The sequence below is a fragment of the Ictalurus punctatus genome, chromosome 21 (assembly GCF_001660625.3).
Source record: "Ictalurus punctatus breed USDA103 chromosome 21, Coco_2.0, whole genome shotgun sequence".
Lineage (NCBI taxonomy): Eukaryota > Metazoa > Chordata > Actinopteri > Siluriformes > Ictaluridae > Ictalurus > Ictalurus punctatus.
Window position 1 is genome coordinate 6,558,716 of NC_030436.2, and position 21,985 is coordinate 6,580,700.

Consider the following 21,985-nt stretch of genomic DNA (forward strand, 5'->3'; position numbering starts at 1 on the left):
ATTTAATTGTCACATATACATTACAGCACAATTAAATTATTTTCTTTCATATCCCATCTGGTTAGGAAGTTGAGGTCAGAGCCATGATATGGCACCCCTGAAGCAGATAGTATTAAAGACCTTGCTCAAGGGCCCAACAGTGGCAGCTTGGCTGACCTTCTGATCAGTAACCAAGAGACTTATAAAAACAATCTTTGACTAAGAATGAATGAATGAATGATCTGAAAAACAAACAAACAAATGAATAAATAAGCAATCGAAAGGTAAACAAAAATCCATTGGATTCCTTCTGCAACAGTTTCACTTAGGGCACAAGCTCTTGAATGGAACTAAAGTAGCTTGTGCTGTCAAGTGCACAAATTCCACAAAGGCTACAAATCTAGCCTGACCTGACATACACGGAGTGGCATTTGGGGTCAGGGGAAATGGCCAGGAGACTAGACTGAAAACTCTGACTAACTCCTCCATTGCAGACACCACTAGAGCAGGAGTGGATTACTTGTGCTCCAGTAGCAGATTGCTTCTGCTACAGCCAAAAAGTTTAACGATTTTGCAGATTAGTCTTTGGTGCACTATATTTATGAATACAAATGAGACACAGCCTACAATATTCATGCTAGAGGTTCTTACATATTAAATTCTTTATCGTTCCTCATTCACTGGAAAACTGTTCTAATGTGAGTGGTATTACTGTATATTTAACCTTTGTGTTCATATTTTGCATTAAATATGCTGTTTGACACACATGATTTATTTATTTTTTTATTTATTTTTTGACTAGAGGTCAGAGTCAGGAAATTACTCAGAAAAGCACTTCGAGTAAAATGCATAATTTAGGATTGAAAGGAGAGTATGATTATATATATATAATTTTAAAAAATATGTTCTGGTTTTATTGCTGACATAGGTCAATTGGGCATGAGTGTAAGACTGTGCATGACTTTTGTTTCCCCATATGAGTTCCTGCAATTGATGTTCATGCTTCATCAGGTCCAGTTCTGCACCACTGGTGGTGCTCTCTCTGTTTGAAGCAGATGAAAGAGGGCATGGCACTCCATCCTCAATCATTATGCTCACAGCTTCCATCTCTTATCAGGACTGCCCAGGTTTTATGCTTTTATTGGCACCATTTAATGTCAGGTGCTCTTGCCAATAAATTATCTCTCCTGTCTGGCTAGCATCACAGGTGAGGTGGAAATTTAAATGCAATTAATACTGAGGTTAATCCAAGTGGGCCACGCCTAGTCGATTAGCAAATGTATAATTTCCTAGAGAGCATTCAACAAGTAATGTAGAGTTCTAATGGGTACAGAACTGTGCCAGATGTTTTAAATTACAGGCACATTTCACATGGCACTTCTTAATATTTGCTTTTTTTCACATATAGCTTACCACTTGATGTGCACAAACACTTGTCAATCATGATCGTGTGTATTTTAAGAAGCTGCTGCTTATGGAAAGTCACAAATGTTTCACATTTTATATATATATATATATATATATATATATATATATATATATATATATATATATATATATATATATATATAATTTTACTTGCGATTATCTGAGTAATATCTGATAATATAAAGAAAAAAATATGATTACATGCAAAATGTATGTAACTTCCATAAATCCTGTAAATGATATGTGAACAATAAAATCAAATGGCATATATGAACATCAAATAATCTGTCTTTCTCTCTCTCGCTCTCGCTCTCTCTGTCTCTGTCAAGCTACACATGCTACCCCTGAGATACCAGTGATCCTGACCACTGCTGCTCTCCAGACCTGCCTGATCCATCCTGATGCCCTACTTCTGGTTGGAGTTCTCATCACTTGGAAACTACTGGCTGCTGCTGAGGATGGCCACACATGGTCAGCCTAAAGATACACTTAGAAACCATGAAAATGGCTTTGGACTGCAATTGATACAGTTTTGTTACATTGGTTTAAGACTACAATTCCCATGATACCTTTCGGACTGCAACTGCCATGAACAGTTTTGCACTCAAGTCTCTATCAGTGAACAGATGATAATGTCATGAAAATAGACTTTAAGTTAAACCTATAATGAAGTTCCTGGTTACACAATTGTACTTTTTGACTTTATAGAACACAGTTATAAGGGAATTGCACTATCCAGTGTCACCCAGATGAGGATGGATTCCTTTCTGGTTCCTCTCAAGGTTTCTTCCTCATATAGTCTCAGGAAGTTTTTCCTTGTCACCATCACCTCTGGCTTGCTTATTAGGGATACATTTACAAATTAAAAATTGTGTGACGATGTCCATTGGTAAAAGTGCTATACAAAGAAAATTGAATTGAAATTGAACTCAGTACGAAGGATGGAAATATCCAGTATTTCATTAATCCTGCTTGACATCTAAAAGGAATACTGGTACCTCATCTACTGTTGTATAGCAGTTAGTGTTAAACAGTACAGAGCTTTTTATCACTGGACCTTTTCCCAGAATAATCAGGCCCTCGGATACATAGTGTTCCTGCTTTTTATTTATAACTTCTAACAAATATTTGGCCTCTATCACATGGGTTTCTAAAAAGTTATTGGACACACATACAACTTAGCACAACAGTGGCACAGGTGCCAGATGGTGTTCGTTTGATTTAGAGTGTGAATAAATCCTGAAAAACAAAGTGTGCAAAAATAGGGAGGAAAAGGTGGAAGAGATAAAGTACTTGTAACAGACAGGTTCACTAATAACCACCTCAGTCTTTTTGGCAAATTGCTTGCTGTTGTTTATAGCTCTGTAGCTGGCTAAATACTTTTGGAATGAGGCCATATTATTCCAGGTCCATTCACTAGGGCCACTATTTATAGAAAACAATTAACTGCTACATATTTACTTTCTTTCTGCCAGCATTAATCTTACATAATATTGTAATGTTGGTTAAAAAACCCAGGTAATATTTTTCATTAGATAGTTATTATGAAATGGCATTATGCTGATTCCACTTAGACATTTTTCCATTTTTACAAATCATAAGATTACATTTGATGATAAATTTGCTCCTTTCAAGCATTTTTTCTCCAAAGATGTGGAATTATTCGCTACTTAATCTCACACCCAAGGACAAAGGATTGGCCTCTTATTCGAGCTTAGACAAAGCTTCCAGTTTACAGATGTTTCTTTAACACACGTTAATCAATATAATTCACCAATCCATCCATCCATTTTCCATATCACTTATCCTACACAGGGTCGGGAGTCCCAGGAAACTCGGATACAAGGTGGGGGTCACCCTGGGCGGGGTGCCACCCCATCGCAGGGCACAATCACATACATTCATACACTACAGACAATTTGGAAATGCTAATCAGCCTACAATGCCTGTCTTTGGACTGGGGGAAGAAACCAGAGTACTCGGAGGAAACCCCTGAACCACGCTGAGAACTTGCATGTTTTCCACACACACGGGGGATCCGAACCCCCAACCCCAGAGGTGCGAGGCAACCATGCTTACAACTAAACCACCATGCCCCCCAATACAATTCAATCAAGTGAATTCAGATTTTTAAGTATTAGGCATAGCAGGCAAATACAGTGGGGGAAATAAGTATTAAACAAATCAACATTTTTTTCATTGAACATATTTCCAATGAGGGTATTCACATGAAATTTTCACCAGACTTTGGTATTAACTCAAGAAATCTACACATATAAAGAAATCCAAACATTAAAGTCCATAAATGAAGTTGTGTTATAAAATGGAATGACACTGGAAAAAAGTATTGAACCCACTAACTGAAATTTAATTAATATTTAGTGGAGAAGCCTTTGTTTGTAATGACAGCTTTAAGAAGCTTCCTGTATGAAGAAATTAATGGGCCGCAGTATTCAGGTGTGATTTTGACCCATTCTTCTAAACTGTCATGTATCAAAAGAAGGAACTCTGACTACAGTTCCCAGCAGCCACCGCATCAATGGCACATGACCACCTGCACCTGAATCATGTTTCTGTTAACGAGCACTCATGTATATAGCCACTGTTTGCACTGCATTCCTTGTCTTACATTTGTCTTTCTATACCTTTGTCTCTGCTGCTGTGTTTTGGTCTTTGGTCTTTGGTCTTTGGTTTGTGTTTAGTCTTTGCCCCTATGTCATAGTGTCTCTTGTATTTTGTTTGTTTCTTTATACAATGTTTGAAATTCTGCAGCTGCATCTGTCTCAACCTCAATATGTGACATAAACATATTGTCTTTATGTCTTGTTCAATTGGATTCAAGTCGGGTGATTGACTGGGCCATTCTAACACCTTTTTTTTTCTTCTCTGAAACCAATTGAGAGTTTCCTTTGCTGCATGCTTTCGATCGTTGTCCTGCTGGAAGTCCACCCACATCTCATCTTCATCATCCTGGTGGATGACAGCATATTCTTCTCAAGAATCTCCTGGTAAAGGGCTCCATTCATCGTTCCTTCAATTATATGAAGTCTGCCAGTACCATGTGATAAACAGCCCCACACCATGATGCTTCCACCTCCAAACTTCACTGTGGGTGTAGTGTTTTTAGGGTGATGTGCAGTGCCTTTTCTTCTCCAAACATGGTGTGTAGTATGACAGCCCAAAAGTTCAATTTTTCTCTTGTCTGACCAGACTACACTCTCCAAGTATTTCATAGGCTTGTCCAAATGAGTTGTATCAAACTTTAAATAAGCTTCGACATGCCTTTTCTTTAGTAATGGAGTCCTGTGGGGTGAGCAGTGGAGTGCACTGCCTATTGTTTTCTCAGTGACTAAGGCACCTGCTGCCTCCAAGTGTTTCTGGAGCTCTTTCTGAGTGGTCCTTGGCTTCTTGGGCTACTCTTATGACTATTCTTCTGACTCCCTGGTCAGAAAGCTTGTGAGGAGCTGCTGTGCGTGACCAATTGATGCTGGAGTGATGTTGCTTCCACTTGTGGATAATGACCCCAACAATAAGGTTGTGAAGGTCTTGGGAGAGCTCTTTGCTTTAACCCATCAAGATGTTTCTTGTATGACACCTTGGTAATAAAAAGTCTTTTTTATAAACCATCAATTTACTAACCCAGCAGATATTCATTTGCACAGATAGGAGGTATAATTACTTATGGATTTCAGCTGGTTCCTATTTCCCCCAGTGTATGTAGCACCAATTTCTTTGGACTTTTTATTCCTGGCTTTTCAGCCACAAACCCCAAGCCAAATGCACATTTGAATATATAGTTTATCATGTTTACTATAGTATGTGTCCTGGTATGAAAACTGCAAATGGAAATTCATTTATTATTTTTAAGTTACTAAATTTTAGATGAAACTCGATTCATGCAACTGATTAATTAATCTTTAACTATAACATTATACAGTGATAACAGTTTTCAGAAAAGATGACACCAATTCCTGGCTTAACATAATGTATAGTGATAATAAAACCACAGATCTTCAGGCACATATCATGTACCCCTGTTGGTCTGCAGGTCCCTCTTTCAGTATTGGTCCTTGACACAAGCCAGCTGTTGCCTCTTTTAGCGTTATTAACTCCACACTATCAAGGATTTCACAGCTCTGTGCCGTCTGCTGAGTCTAGTTGCTTGGAAACCAAGATTAACCCCCCTTCCCTCCTGACTCATCCATCTCTTATACCACACACACAAATGAACATGCCGTGGTCAGAGTGGTTTTGGGTCAGTAGATAGTAAATCATTTGGCTGCAAAGAGTTGTATTGGTGAACGTGTGACCAAAATTTAGGTGTCTCATGCATGCTGGTGGAAAGAGCTGGGAAAAGAGCCATGCAGATATGCACATTTGAGCTTGATATATGCTCCCTAAAGCAATTTTCCTACCAGCTGTTAAGGTGTGGTTCATTATTTGGATTTTGGAGGCCTCCGTACGCTTGTCCTTAATACTCATCATGAAGCGCAGTGCTGAAATCTGAACAAGATTAACGGCAGTGTTGCTATGGATACCAAGCGAGATCCATCTCTTTGGCCTTGATGGTATTCCTTTACTTTTTTTAAACCTCCTCCACATTTCACATGGTACAGACTGTGGCAAAATTCCATCTGCTGAGCTCCCTTGCAACACTGTACTAGCTTCCCTACTCCTTTTTCTCAGAAATAGATTCTGCACTGCTGACTGCCTTCAGGCCTCCGTGCTAATAAGAGGCGTAGTGATGTATGTCTCTTCTTTTTTCCCCTTCCCTCCTCCCATCAACATGAAGCATAAACATGGTTATTATAGATCGGCAAAGTGATGGGGATGTTCGGAATTGTCAAACACAGTAACTGTCAGGGGCTTGTCACACAGTGAGCATTCAGTCGTCAGTCATGTCATAAATTCAATCTGACACTCAGTACATGCTTGGCTGCTTTCTTGTATGAGTGTTTGCGACAGTAATTAACTATTCAGGGGAAAAAATGCCTCTTTAAGAAGATCCCGTGGAGACTACTGCAATGGAATGTACACAGCAAGCAAATTACTGTCAAACAGGAAGTGACTGACGAGGGTAGATTAGGCGGTAAGGAAATGAACCAGCAATGTTAATGAATGCTTACATGTACATGTCTGAACCTAAGAAACAGCTTTAGCAAAGGTTTTGTGCCTCAAATAATCTTCGTCAGAATTTTGAGAGAACAGGATTCTTTTTTTTTTTTTAGAAGGAAGTCATTTTCTCATGTATAAAACTTGAAATTAGCTTGTCGTCGTCTTGGATCCATGAATACAAAATGTACACCCTGAAACCCTCGGAAACACAGCTTGTCTGCAAACAACTTGTCATAGCTGCAAGCCCAAACAAATAACAGGGGACTGAACTGAAATAAATTTATTCGCTGTTAATGTGACTTCTTTTAGTCACTTTGAAAAGTACTACAACAACAATAACAACAACAAATCTGGGTATGATATGACTTCTGATTGCTTTAATTAGTCATGAAGCACCAGCACAATCTTTAAAAAGTGTTAAATACATGAAATTATCCCGGAAACTCAAGAATTTACAGTCCACTCAAACATTCCAAGAAAGTGAATAATTGCCCCCTAATATGGATTTAGGGAACCACTCGAATGATGTGCTAATTAAAATGAGCAATGGGTGCCTGGTTTTATGTGTTATGTATTATGCTCGATGTTCAATATGTGCAAACACAGCAATGGAGTTATATTAGCTTCATTGAGACCTTTTATATATTACTGCATGTTTTTCTCAGAACACGTGCTCATAGAAAAAGAATAAATATGATGTGTGTGAAGATTATATTCACTGATCAACATTAAAACCACTGACAGGTGACGTGAATAACATTGATTATCGTATTACAATGACACCTGTCAAGGGATGGGATACATTAGGCAGCAAGTGAACAGTCATTTCACAAAGTTGATATGTTGGAAGCAGGAAAAATAGGCAAGCGTAAGGATCTGAGGAACGACAACAGGTGAACCAGTGACAGGATCATGATGCCTAAGACTTATTGATGCACATGGGGAGCGAAGGCTAGCCCGTCTGGTCCGATCCTACAGAAGAACTACTGTAGCACAAATTGCTGAAAAAGTTCATGCTGGCTATGATAGAAAGGTGTCAGCATACACAGCAGACAAGTCAAAATGTCCATGCTGTCTCCTGTCCACCACAGAAAGCACCTACAATAGGCACATGAGCACATGAGCATCAGAACTGGACCATGAAGCAATAGAAGAAGGTGGCTTGGTCTGATGCATCATGTAATCTTTTACATCATGTGAATGGCCTGGTGTGTGTGCGTCGCTTACCTGGGGAAGAGATGGCACCAATATGCACTATGGGAAGAAGGCATGTTCCGTTGGGAAACATTGGGTCCTTGACACGTGCCGCCTAAACATTGTTGCAGATCAAGTACACCCCTTCATGGCAACGGTATTCCCTAATGGCAGTGGCCTCTTTCAGCAGGATAATGTACCCTGACACACTGCAAAAATTGTTCAGGAATGGTTTGAGGAACATAACAAAGAGTTCAAGGTGTTGACTCAGCCTCCACATTCCCCAGATTGCAATCCAATCAAGCATCTGTGGGATGTGCTGGAAAACAAGTCCAAGGATCTGCTGCTAACGTCTTTGTGCCAGATGCCACAGCACACTTTCAGAGGTCTTGTGGAGTCCATGTCTCTAACCAGGCAGTAACTAAGGCTGAATTCTGTTATGTTTATGTTAGTAATTATATATATTAAAAAAAAAAAATCATAATAATAACCCATCTCCTATTCGAATCTGTGTTTGTATTTGTTTAGAAGACATTTTCTGTTTATTCTGAATGATTACGAAGTGTAATCAGTTACAGCCCCGGTGTGCATTCATGGTCAGTCATCTCTTGCTGGTGATAATGATATGACCATCTTAAAGGTCATGTCTCTATAGGTTTCCATTTGACTTCTCATGAGTCTGACATATGATTGAAATAAAGTAAGTAAGTACTGTAGTTGTTAAATATGATCTTGCACACCTGCCTCATTTCATGGATAATTTGCCTGATGTGAAACCAATTAACAAATAAATAAATAAATAAAATAAAAAAGCAGGCATTTTAGTGTTTAGTGTGAGCAATGCTCCCCTATTTTAAATTTCAAGACGTTTCTTTTTATAAAATGCAACTTCTCACGAACTGCGTTAGCTGTTTAATTATTAAAGTCTCTGCAGCAAGATGAAAACACATCAGAACATCTTGCACATCTGCGGCTGCTATTAAGCATCCCAATGAATTCTGTAACAACACAACTCGCCATTAGTCACCGTATATTTCTCAAGGGAATGGATTCACTGCTGGCTTTCATCATGAACCCAGTAAGCAAACGAGAGCAACCCGACAACCATGCAGTTATCTTTGAATGTGCCTAGAGGAGCCAGTAGGGTTGTTTTTATTTATTTATTTATTTATTTTATTCCTCTGTTGCTGACACTCCAAGCACAGCTCATTACAATGTGACCTTCCATGGCTATCTGTGCTCGAGAGTCCAGGGACAATTTTCTGCAGCTGAGGAGAGGCATAAAAATGCCAACACCAAAGTCTGCACACGTTTCGAGCGTTGCCTGAGTGTTGGCTGAACTCTCTTGCCATTTTGTAGATTTACTCGGCAGGGGGAAAAGGAATGCGTGATGCACAAATGACATTTGCTGTGGGAGCTGGGGGCGATCCTTGAACATGCCTCCTCATCTGTGACTCAATAGCATCTAGGAGACGTGAATCTTCTCTCTCCCTCTTTCTCTCTCTATCTCTCTTATGCTACTTACTGTGCCACACAGTGCCTGATTCCCACAAAGCAAACCAAATCAATTTATGATGTTGCCGAGGCCTTGGGAAGATCTAGCTTCTGTCAAATGATACACTTGTGCGAGAGAATGTATTAATTGTGAACCCCGGGTAAAATAGGAGCAGTTTACCTGGGGTTTAGAATGACCCAGGGTTAACTATTTAAAGTGTGAAAAGCCATAAAGGGCCAGAAATGCAGTACAAATTCATAAATGTTAAGTAGTTAACCCTTTAACAGGCACAGAATGAAAGGCTTGTGCAAGCAAGTATTTTTAGGTCATTTCTTACTTATTGGACATAATTTCACAGATTTTTTTTTCTAATTCACCCATAAGTTTAGGAGTTATGGACGTCCCCCAGCTGGTTAAATTGCCTTTTTAAGGTAATAGTGAAAGTGCCTATAGAACACAATATTTTCCTTTTTACAGCTATAAATTGAATGAATTTTGATAGCTTACATATGAAGAAAAAATGTCTCCCACACATGACAATGACAGATGACCATGACTATCACCTTCTATAAGACTATTGCCCTCTAGACAAATACAACAAAATAAGGTCAATGCTTACATGTTTTTTACACGTGCTTTCTGCTTCTTCCTCATCATTTCTGGAGTTTCTTTCAACTTTGGCATAGTGTGTTACTGCGTAAGACCTTTTAACTAAATTCATTTATGTGTTCATTTGATTGAACTGGCTTTTCAGTAATCAGGCCTGGTTGTGTCTAGTCCAGCTGAACCCCATTATGAATGTAGTTTCATGGGCAAATACATTTACACACAGGTACAACTGGTATTGGATATCTATTTTGCTTCAATAAATAACATTATATCATTTAAAAACTATTTTGTGTTTACTCAGGTTGCCTTTGTGTTATCTTAGATTTTGTTTTAATTTCTGAAACAATTTAGCATGAGACATACACAAAAACAGAAGAAATCAGGGTGGGGAAAATACTTTTTCTCATCTCTCTCTCTCACACTAATATATATATATATATATATATATATATATATATATATATATATATATATATATATATATATATATATATATATATGTATGTATGTATGTGTATATGTATGTATGTGTATATGTATGTATGTGTATATATATATATATATATATATATATATATATATATATATATATATATATATATATATATATATATATAACAGTGCAGTATAAAGTCAAATTCGTTTGACATATAATAACCCTTTACAATAGTAACTGTAGTCAAGGCTCAAGGAATCACAATTCCCATAACTGCTAAATCGTTATTATGTAGACAGTGGACCAGCACACAATGAATGAGAATTTACCTTGTTTAAGCTAAAGGTCAATCTATATTGACATGCCTGCTAGTCCAGACAGCAAACATTGGATTTTATTTACTTTCATATCATTTCTTGCAGACAGAATTATGCATCTCTTCATTCTTGCTTTCGAAGGTAGTGCAACACTGATTAAATGCCCAATAACTAAGTCCATGTTATGCACAATGTATGCATTTCAATTTGTATGACTTAGTAAAGCCTCAGTAAAAAGTAATTAGCCAGTGCTTCCTGAGGATATTATAGCTGTCTTGAAATGTTTGCTAACTGAACATAAGTTATGGGTCTACAAAATATAATTCAAATATAATCCAATTCAAATCTAATTCGTTTGTTTATAGAAGATACCAAGGATACAAATCTTTACTGTTATATTATGGAGTAAAACAGGACAATCAGGATGATGTTACAACAACAACAACAAATAAAATCTAGCTTGTCTAAAGAAAATTATACAGTAAAGCATTCATATCCTACAGAGCTCCTGAATTTGTGTAATGGTGAGTCAATAATGTGAACCTTGATTCATATTGTAAATGTGGTTTCAAATTGTAAAATTTGTACAAGTTAATCTCAAATTTAAAATGTGTATTTATTTCAATTACATGCTCAAATGTAATTAAACTGCCGTAAAACTTGGATTATTTCATAGTAATCACTTGAAAGGAAGCAATACACAAGTCAGTGAAATAAGACACATAACACTAGCCATTCAATTTAGGCAAAAGCAGGAAGAGTTTGTGTGTATTTGTGGTAGCTGGTGAGCTGCAGTGGCTGAGCTGTATTACTGGAAGATTTATCACACATGCTTAGAAGGCTCTCTTTCATCACTTAGTCACCATTTTATCCTTTTCAGCTCTGAGTGAGCTGAAGTGAGCTTTGAGTTTTATAGAGTTTTATGGGTGTCTCTAAATATTAATCAGTTGTGCATTGAACACACTTGGTAGTTTATAGTTGATTCCCAGTCATTAATATATGCACAAAAATGAAGAAAATCAACACACTGTATAAGTATGAAGAAATTCAGTTTTACTAAAACATTTGTAAATCCAGTGGGCCTACAAAGACACTACAAAATCACACACAACTTTACTGATTATTGATGCTTGCTAAGTGGGGTATATTGTCTACCTAAAAATACTTATCAGCAATATAATCAGATTGGAGCTGTGATGTAATTTGAATCATAGTTTAATCAAATTCCACTTTCAGATTAGGATACACTTCGTACCTCTTTTATATATGGAGTGACATAAAACTATGTGCTAAGGAAGAAAAGTGAACTTCAAAATGGCTGTTGCTACTACTGCTTTTAGCTCTGTATCATCCTTTTGTCAATCTTTATATCAGTGTATCATACTGTGTCATAAGCCACAAACGCTTAAATCTATTATTTAATCTATTTTAGATGTTTAAACAACTTAATATTGTTTAAAGCAGGATTTTATGATACTAAACTGATATCTAAAAGCTTTTGTTACTTGTTAGCTATAGTACTGCTTAATTAGCTGCAGTACAAAACTAAAGTACCATACTTTAGACAGAAACAACTGAACAAGTAAATTTGTCAACTGAACAAGTAAATTTGTCAACTGAACAAGTAAATTTGGGTTAAAAAATAGTTTTTCAATTTATATTTGTCCTGGCTGTTACTTTAGCAGCAGTATCTGCTACCTTTTTTAGCATATCATTCTTATTTCAACCTTAGCAAAGCAGCAAGTTAGCTGCTAGTGCTTAAGAGACAATCTTAGTGGCCAAGCTCAATATATATAACGTATATTCCCTAATTCTAGCAATATAAATGGATAAAAAGTGGCACTATTAATTCCTCCTGATTGTAAATACCCCAGCTTTCCTGAAAGCTCATATTTGACTGATCTGAGGGAGGAATCCATTGCAGCATCTGTTGATTTGATGACCTAGCTCAACCTGACATGATTTGAGTCATGTTGAAATGCATTACAGTGCACTGTGTTGCACAGGAGATTTACACTCTATTTGTATTTGACAGAGAGGCAAACATGAACCTCTTTCCTGTATCTGTTCTTTGTCAACTGAATGACAGCATTGCCTGGTATTAATCTGGAAGTGTGTATGATCCAGAACATGAGGCAGGGCAGAACTGCGACATGCCTGCTCTCTTAATAATTAGCAATTTGATGCATCTGCTGGTGATTAAAACTCCCAAGGTGTGATGTTCTGCATAAAGATTTCACAAAGATATGGAATTAGCAATAACTCTAAAACTTACAATTATTATAAGATAATGATCAGTGATCTGAATTCTCGATTCCAATTAGCCAGAAGCTGTTGATTAAATTCCTATAATATCAGCTCTGACATTAAATAAAATCTCACATTTATAGTAATGTGCTAGTCATAATACATTGTTGTTTCTATAGCAACGACTCATTAACAGGCACTGTATGTACACAGGTATGGTGGATGATCTACATAATCAAAACCTAGTTATAAATGTTAAAATAAATAAATAAATAAATAAAAACATTGTTATTTAACAAGGAATTATAAAACATATAATTGCTGACATGGTCAAACCTCCTGTAAGAATTTATATAATATTTATGGAAGGAGTCTCCAGCGTCAGCATTTGTAACAATCAGTAAGTTTTCTGGAAGTCTTTCACACTTTTTTGTTTTTCAGTAATATGGCAAGCTGTGTTTTTTTTTCTCTCCTATTAATTTCAAGACACAGAGAAAAGAGAGGCTGGTGGAATGACTCTTTCTAGCTGCTATAATTTAAGTGATGAAACTAGCTTGTTTCATGGATGTTCTACAACATTAGATGTATGTAACTATAAATGGTTAAAAGTATGTCATCCGTTAATAAATTAACAAATTGGGGAGGCTGTGGCTCAGGTGGTAGAGCGGGTTGTCCACTAATCATAGGGTTGACTGTTTGATTCCCGGCCCGCATGAGTCCACATGCTGAAGTGTCCTTGGGCAAGACACTGAACACCAAGTTGCTCACGATAGCAAGTTAGTGCTTTGCATGGCAGCTCTGCTGCCATTGGTGTGTGGGTGAATGAGACACAGTGTAAAGCACTATATAAGTGCACCATTTAAAATGTTAATAGTTGGCAAGTTGCTATGATGTCAAAAACATTTAAAGACATGCTGTAACAGGAATATAATCAACTTCAGGGTGGTCATAGACTTCATTTCATGTCTGGCTGAATCATACCACCCCTTTATTGACAATTTTGGTGATAAATGTTGCAGCACGTGTCTTTGGACTGGGGGAGGAAACCCCCGAAGCACAGAGAGAACATGTAAAATCTACACACACAGGGTGGAGGCAGAATTCAAACCCCCAACCCCAGAGGTGCTTGGCAATAATGCAATAATCAGAAAAATCTATCCTAAATGCATCATCATACTCCATGAAAAAATTGGTAAGATTATTTTGGGCTTCATACAAAAAGGTGTAATCACTAACCCTACTCCTAAGCCAGACCCAACATTCCTTAGACTTGTCACAATTCTGAAATATTGTGAAATGATAAATTACCATGCAAACAATTGTGATAAATGATTTATTTGTCTGTTCTTTTGCCTCTTTTATATGCCAAGTAGTAGTGTAATAACGCACATGCACTTCTTCAACAGCCATTTTCATTGAACATGTACATAAAAATCAATTTGTTTGCATAATTATATAAAACCTATTATTGAAAAACAGTGTATTACTAAACAATAATCCTTGCATTTCAGAAAAAAAACTGTCAATGAATAATGCATTATGGCAAAAACAAGCCATATTTGTGTTATCTCTAAGTTTTAGCAAGAGTGGCCAAAATTTTGCTGAGTTACATGACAAATCATAGCTGCAGTCCATAAATCAAAGCCTTAGCCCAAGAATAATAATAGGATGGTGTTGAAATTTTATTTCATCCATTAAATCATTGCAAATGAACCCTGTTTACTAACACATTCTTTTTGACAGCTAATTGCAGCGAATCTAAATGAAGCAAATCTGCATTCGCGGTTATGCACTTTGGATCTCAATCAGTATGGAAAAGTAATGGCACAGTTCATTATAAAAGATTTGGCTGTGCTTACTGAGGATCTCACAGACCATCTTGAAATGCTTGATGAATTTTAATAGCCAGAGGAGAACGAACACTCATCACTGTATCAAATAAAGACCGCAAAGCTCCCACATATGGTGCATATTATGGGTAATTAAAGTGAATTATTTAGTGCTTGGACCCATCAGGAGAGAGAAATGTCATTGCTTAATTTATGGCTGGTATTGATTTATTTTACTTTAATGCAAATCTGTTCACAGTAATGCAATGAATCCACACACTTAAGACTTAAGAATTCTCGATTCTGATTGGTCAGAAGGTGTTGATTCATTTTCTGTAACAGCATCTCTGGTGGTAATCATGCAGTTGTTATAATAGCATATGTTTTCATTTTTGTAGTAACAAATGATTTGCAGGGTGTTGTTTGTTGAACAAATTAAAAATATACTGATATGCTGAAGCATTCTGTAAGGAGTGTCCAGTGTCAGCACTTAACAGTAACAGTACGTTTTCAGGCATGGAAAAGTCTTTAGGGGGGCATGGTGTCTTAGTGGTTAGCACATTTGCCTTGAACCTCTGGGGCTGGTGGTTCGAATCCCACCTTTTCCCTGTGTGTGTAGAGTTTGCTTATTCTCCCCATGCTTTGGAGGTTTCCTCTGGGTCCTTTGGTTTCCTCCCCCAGTCCAAAGACATGCACTATAGGATGATTTCCAAATTGTCTGTAGTGTGTGAATGTGTGTGATTGTGTGCCCTGCAATGGGCTGGCACCCTGTCCAGGGTGTCCCCCGCCCTGAACCCTGAGTTCCCTGGGATAGGCTCTAGGCTTCCCTGTGACCCTGTGTAGGATAAGCAGTATAGAAAATGGATGTTATAGGTTATAGGTTGTTGATTATTTATTGTGTAACAACACATTCCATTATGTTTTATTCTTTACTTAGCAGTCTATTCACTAAGGTAAAGTCAACTGGGAAACAAATAGCATATTAGCCATATCATATTAATGCTCTCCAACCTGTTTACCTGTTCAAGATATTTATCTCTTTGTTACTGAAATTGCATTTCCTCTTTAATCTTGAGTTTAAAGAGTTTAAACAGCTCGGAGATTAACCATTTCGACTATGTCACGGCGGCTTCTGAAGTGCAGTTTGCTTGTCACCGAGTACATTTAGTAGGCATAGTTTGAACAGTAATTTGAACATTCAAACAGTAAAATGCATTGCAAATACTTTTTGCGACTGCTGCACCTTCTCTGGTTAGCTTTTCTTTTTAAATTAGAATAGAATATAGTAGAATATCTTTATTCTCATTGCTCAAGTACAATGAAATTGAATTGCAACTTACTTACTAGATGCTAGTAGTATACGTTAACAAATCTACAATACAGTGATGAGAGTTGATTTATATATACACACACCAAGCACTTTATAAAGAACACTCATTCATGCATTTATCTAATCTGCCAATCGTGTGGGGGCAATGCATAAAATCTTGTAGATACAGGTCAGCAGCTTTGGGTAATGTTCACAACAACCATCAGACTGGAGAAAAACTGTGATCTCAGTGATTTTGACCTAGGAATGATTATTGGTGCCAGCTGGGCTGGTTTCAGTATTTCTGCTGATATGACTGCTGATCTCGTGTGATTTTAACACACACAACAGTCTTTAGACTTTACTCAGAATGGTGCAATAAAGAAAAAAACATCAGTGGGCAGCAATTCTGCAGACGATTGAATGCTACAGTCTATTGATGATTGTTGATGACCATGTGCATCCCTTCATGGTCACAATTTACCCATCTTCTAATGCCTACTTCCAGAAATGATAATGCACCATGTCACAAAGCATACTGGTTTCATGAACATAACGAGTTCAGTGTTCTTCAGTGGTCTTCCCAGTCACTACTCTGAATCTAATAGATCACCTTTGGGATGTGGTAGAATGTGAGATTCACAGCATGAAAGTGCACCTGAAAATCTGCTGGAACTGAGTGACGCAATCATGTCAACATGGAGAAGAATCTCCAAGGAATGTTTCCAACATCTTGTGGAATCCACGTCATGAAGAATTGAAGCTGTTCTGAGAGCAAAGGGAAGTCCTACTGTACGCAGGGTTAGTATAGTGTTCCTAATAAAGTGCTCTGTCAGTGTATATTCTAACAAATAGTGTGTACTCCTGTATGGCAATGCAAACTGTAGAAGTCTAAGCAGTACTTCTGTTTTTATAATTCTAGTGCAATAGCTTTAGATGTGCAATGTAACAACAGTATCTCTAGCAATACTAGAAGGTTGAGATCATTTTCAAAGTGCAAACTACCTCAATTGAGTGTACTTACGTTAAGCTGGAGCGATTCTGTCCACTGTCCGATCACTCTATAACCCGGAGAGCTGTTATTGTTGATCTGGTATTGAAAGAGATCATAGCGGCCTGGTGCGTCTCCGTTCTGGTTGAAGGTCACAGAAGTTCCAGCACTTCCTGAAGGAAAAAAAAAATCAAAAGGCAACATAGATTCATTTGAATGATAATGATTATCACGGTGTGAATTCAGCACGGAAGATTAGACTTAAATGAGAAAGTATGGAGACCTAATTGAGCAGGAAAATTTATATGTGACCCACGCTGTTCTGTTTTCACATTCCGTCACATCCTTTTACAGAAAATCACAAAAACACTTTTCTCAGCAGAGAAAGGGATAGAGCCGAAATCTGCACTCTTTGATCTTTCCTTGTTCTGTTATTGCTAGGCTATTATACAAGCTACTGCTAGCTCAAAAGACATCCATTGACAATTCTCAATAGAAAAATGTCCTTTTGTTGTGGTTAGGAATAAAAGGAGCATACAGCCCTTGGGTGAGGAGTTTGGGCCTGACACTTATTCAGGTCCCTTGTCTGCTTCTTCGGAAGAGCTGTTGGTTTGGAACAAAATGAATGACAATGATAAGGTCACTCTTTGTTTCTTCAGCTGAATACGGAAGAATGTTTCTCTTTTGCACTCTTTATTAGTTGCACCTGTAGAAGTGTGAACACTGTACAGAGTTTGCAGCTTCCTTGGATGTTAAGTTCACAGCAACAGAGCCTTAGAGGCATTTTTTTATGGACCAAAAAAAGATTAATTTAACTTATCTCTAACTATGAGTGATGCAGCGGTGCTTTAGTCCTTTAGTCTGCCCAGCTACTGTATCTCACCTCTATATCTCTACACTGATCATACTAGCTTCCAATGCTTCGACTTTCATTCTAACACCACCATCAACACTATCGTCATCTTGTACATTGCTAACTACCGAGTCGACTCTTTGCACAACTGCACTCTTTAACTTCATTGCATTCTGAACTACTGAGTAGAACATTTGCATCAACATCTCCACTATGTCTACATTGGATTTCTCATTGATATGAAATTGAAGGTTGCTGGAAAATGGTGAGAAAATGAGAAAAGAAACTCTTGTGCTTTTGTTTTTAGGAGCTAATAGCAAAACCTAATGGCTAGTCCTACGAAACTCCGTTGCAATTGTGCTAGCAATAACATTGTCCCCTGTGATATCAGTGTGACACACAGATACTAAGCTTTCACAAAAATAATGAAAATACAGCCCCAAAAAACAAATTAACACCAGATTTGCTTACCATATCACAAATATTCTCATATAAATATAACGTTTCAAGGTTGCATTTTCCTTTACATTTTACAGCATTACTTATTTAGCGATTAAATTATATAGACTAATAATGAAGTTTATAAAGATTTGGCCATATACTACAAAAGGTTCTTTTGGTTGCCTAAAGAGGTATTTTGGTTTCCTAAGGGGAATTTCTAAAGGGGATTTTTTTTTTTTTTAACAAAGAACATTTTCTGGCACCTTTCTTTTAAAGAATATATTTACAGATACCATTTTGAGTGAGATAGACTTCCACGACTTTTATCTGCATAAGCCTTGTGCAAATTACAAAAGCAAATGTTGGACATCAAACATGTCTTGGCTGTTTGACTACATTTGGGAAAAGTAAGATTTGTGTAAATTTGTTTTTTTCACCAAAGCTTTCCTTTAATGAGCTGTACAAGCTGACAAATCTCTCACTATTCATGCTTCTCCACCTGCTCTGTTAGCCAAAGAATGTGACAGTCTATCCCTGTCTTATCACAGCAGCCACTGTTGGATGTGTCGACCATTTCCCAAAAAGGCAGTGCAGAAAAAGAATGTATAGCAACATTTTTTTTTTCCTCTTTGGAAAATGCTATCAGGGATTACAATAAAAATAAATAAATAAATAAACCCACGAGGGCCAAGAAGTGAGCGATTAAGGCGTGATTCTGAATCGCTACACTAGAATGAAATGGCTGTGCCACACTGAGCCATGAGGGCTGGGCAATCTGCTGCTGAGCTTTTTGCACTTCATTATCCCCGCGCCGTAGTGCCACCTGCTGCAGTTTCGGCTTTTAGTCAGAGAACCTGCGGCAAGAGAAAATGGATGCATAGAGTATCTCGCTCCTCTCAAACACTCAAAAGAGTCAGAGTGACACAGAGTCAGCAAAGAGGTAACTATTCTTCTCAAGAACTCTTTGTCAGCAATCATGCAGCTAAATTGCAGCTTCAAAGCTATTCACGACTTCCCTGTTAACTAGCCTGGTTACGTGGAACATCGCGAACAGTGAAGGTGCAATTTAGCTGCGTGATTGCTGTGAGGGAGAGATATTCATATTACATTAGAACAGGCTCTAAGAGAGAGAGAGAGAGAGAGACCATGAGCCATGAGAAGAGGAATAGTGGAAGCAGTGAGCATTTCTGTCACATAAACTATAGAGCCGAAAGAGAGCAAAGTTCATGCAACTTTATAGTTTGAGAAAGAAAGAAAGAAAAACTATTGAAATAGAGAAATTTTGTGATATTTGATTCTAGAACAGTGAAACTAAGTCATGTTCTTCTTCTTCTCCTGCTTCTTCTTCGTATTATTTCTTCTTCTTCTTCTTCTTCTACTTCTTCTTATTATTATTATTTTTATTAATAATATTATTATTAGGGGCATGGTGGCTGAGTGGTGGGATGTTCGAATACCGCCTCTGCCCTGTGTGTAAGAAGTTTGCATGTTCTCCCTGTGCTTCGGGGGTTTCTTCTGAGTACTCCAGTTTCCTCCACCAGTAGGGTTAGGATTAGGGACAGACAGACAGAGAGATGGGGAGAGAGAGAGAGAGAGAGAGAGTTTCTGTGAGAGTTTCTATGTATTGTTTCTGTGACCACATATTAAGATTTTAAGATGTTAATCTTGCAGTAGATATTTGTTTTAGCGTTGGACCTTCTAGGTTTATTAGTATGCACTGAGTTTCCCCAGTTATTTCATGATCTCGCTCGCGGCTACAGTTTTGAACAACCCTTTGAAAGCTGAGTAAAACCGACAGTAGGCCAACTTCAAGAGAATGATTTTTCTTCACATGTATGTGCTGGAGCATTTCATCACTTAAGAGCAAATAACTCACAGTTATAAATAGAAATGCAGCATTTCAGAAATGAAAGTTGTTGCTAGACAGTTTTTATTTCTGAAACGGTCATTGTCAATGATAAAGAACTGGATGCAGATGTTTGTGAAATTGATCAATTTGACTAGCTAGCTGCATTACTATCGTAGCTCCAATGCAAATTTAGAGAATCCAATAATGGGCACCGAACATTGATTAGTCGATTGACAGCATTTGGTAAAAAAAAAAAATTGTGAATATAAGTTTTCATTTGGTATCTCTTAATTTAATGAAAATGTATCATTGAATTTGCTGAATCAATTGAATCCTCAAATCTAGCAAACATGCATAAGTTATATAGACAGTATTAGCAAAACATCTTTAACAGGTTATATCAGGTCATGTCATTCTTGCATACCGTATGTAAGATGTTATTAATCTGTTATCTAGACAATCTTCACATAAGATGTCACCATGATTTTCTGTCATTTTCAAGATGTTACTGTAATTTTCCAATGTGGTTTATGAGTGATTTGAGTGAATTATTTTATGGGAGCGAAACTTGTGTGCAAAGCAGTCCTGCTCTTGGTTTATGCTATCAGGCAGTACAAAAACTACTATAAAAACTATAAATAACAAAATAAATCATCTGATCGTTACACCTCTATTGCCTATGCTTTGTTTTCCCTCATTAGTTTGTGTATTCACTGCACACCTTCTGTATTTCCATTGCTAAGGGGGAATTGGAGGGAAATGGGCGTGGGGGGTTATGTAGGATAAGTCCCGAGTATGTAGGATAAGTGGGATGGTGTCGACATACTGAATATAGTGGAAATGCATTTGCCAATTCTGAGCTGTGTTATTCCTGTATTTTCTTTTATTAAATTCTGATAAAACAGAGATATTGCTAATTGGCCCAAAACTGTACACAAAAGCTCTTAGAATACAATCTATATTTAGAAGGTTACTTGTAAGGTTACTTCATCCACTACAGTTAAAGACGTGGGTGTTATATTAGACATTTGAAAATCATATTTCCCAGGTAACAAAAACAGTCTTCTTCCACCTGAGAAATATTGCCAAGCTACATAACATCTTATCTGTTTCTGATGCAGAAAAACTAGTTCATGCATTCATGAACTCAAGAGTAGATTATTGTAATGTACTGCTACGTGGTTGTCCTGCATCCTCAGTTAACAAGCTACAGTTAGTCCAATATCCAGCTGCTAGAGTTCTTACCAGATCACAAAAATATGAACACATTACCCCAATTTTATCATCTCTACACTTGTTACCTGTTAAATTCCATATTGATTATAAAATACTGCTACTCACCTATAAAGCCCTAAACGCCCAAGCTCCTTTATATTTAACCAGTCTTCTATCATGTTACAATCATTCACGCTCTTAAAGGTCGCAAAACTCTGGACTTTTGGTAATACCGAGGATATCAAAGTCTACCAAAGGACGTAGAGCTTTTTCAAATTTAGCTCCTAAACCTTCCTGATAATGTTCGGGGTTCAGACACACTCTCTCAGTTTAAATCTGGATTAAAAACACATTTCTTTAACCTAGCCTTCACATAACGCATCAACCTTGTTATGCAGTCATCTCTGATAAACCGATAACAATTGTGCATGGTTATTTCTGCCTGAAATTCAGTGAACAGCAGCCATGCTAATCCTTCTCCATTTGATTCCTGTTCCTACCTCAGGATGCCTATCCTCAGGATGCCTATCCTGAGGTAATCAGTGAATGTGCCAGCTCAGGACCAGCCTCTACGAAGATTCCAGATGACGCCAACGCCTGCGAAGACTTTGGACTATACCAACACTACACGTGTTTATCCTGGGATAGCAGTGGGCCTGAACTGTTCTTCTCTCCGGG

At 37.5% G+C, this 21,985-nt stretch overlaps 1 protein-coding gene across 2 annotated transcripts in view; it reads right to left on the bottom strand.

The window, feature by feature from the left end:
- The window catches only part of LOC108280992 (metabotropic glutamate receptor 7), a 225,910-nt gene that overhangs the window by 42,105 nt on the left and 161,820 nt on the right, over positions 1 to 21,985 (bottom strand). For both annotated transcript variants that reach the window (XM_017496509.3, XM_047149369.2), the window contains exon 7: positions 16,983 to 17,122. In XM_017496509.3, coding sequence (XP_017351998.1) covers positions 16,983 to 17,122 — 140 coding nt within the window. The remainder of the gene's footprint in view (positions 1 to 16,982; positions 17,123 to 21,985) is intronic.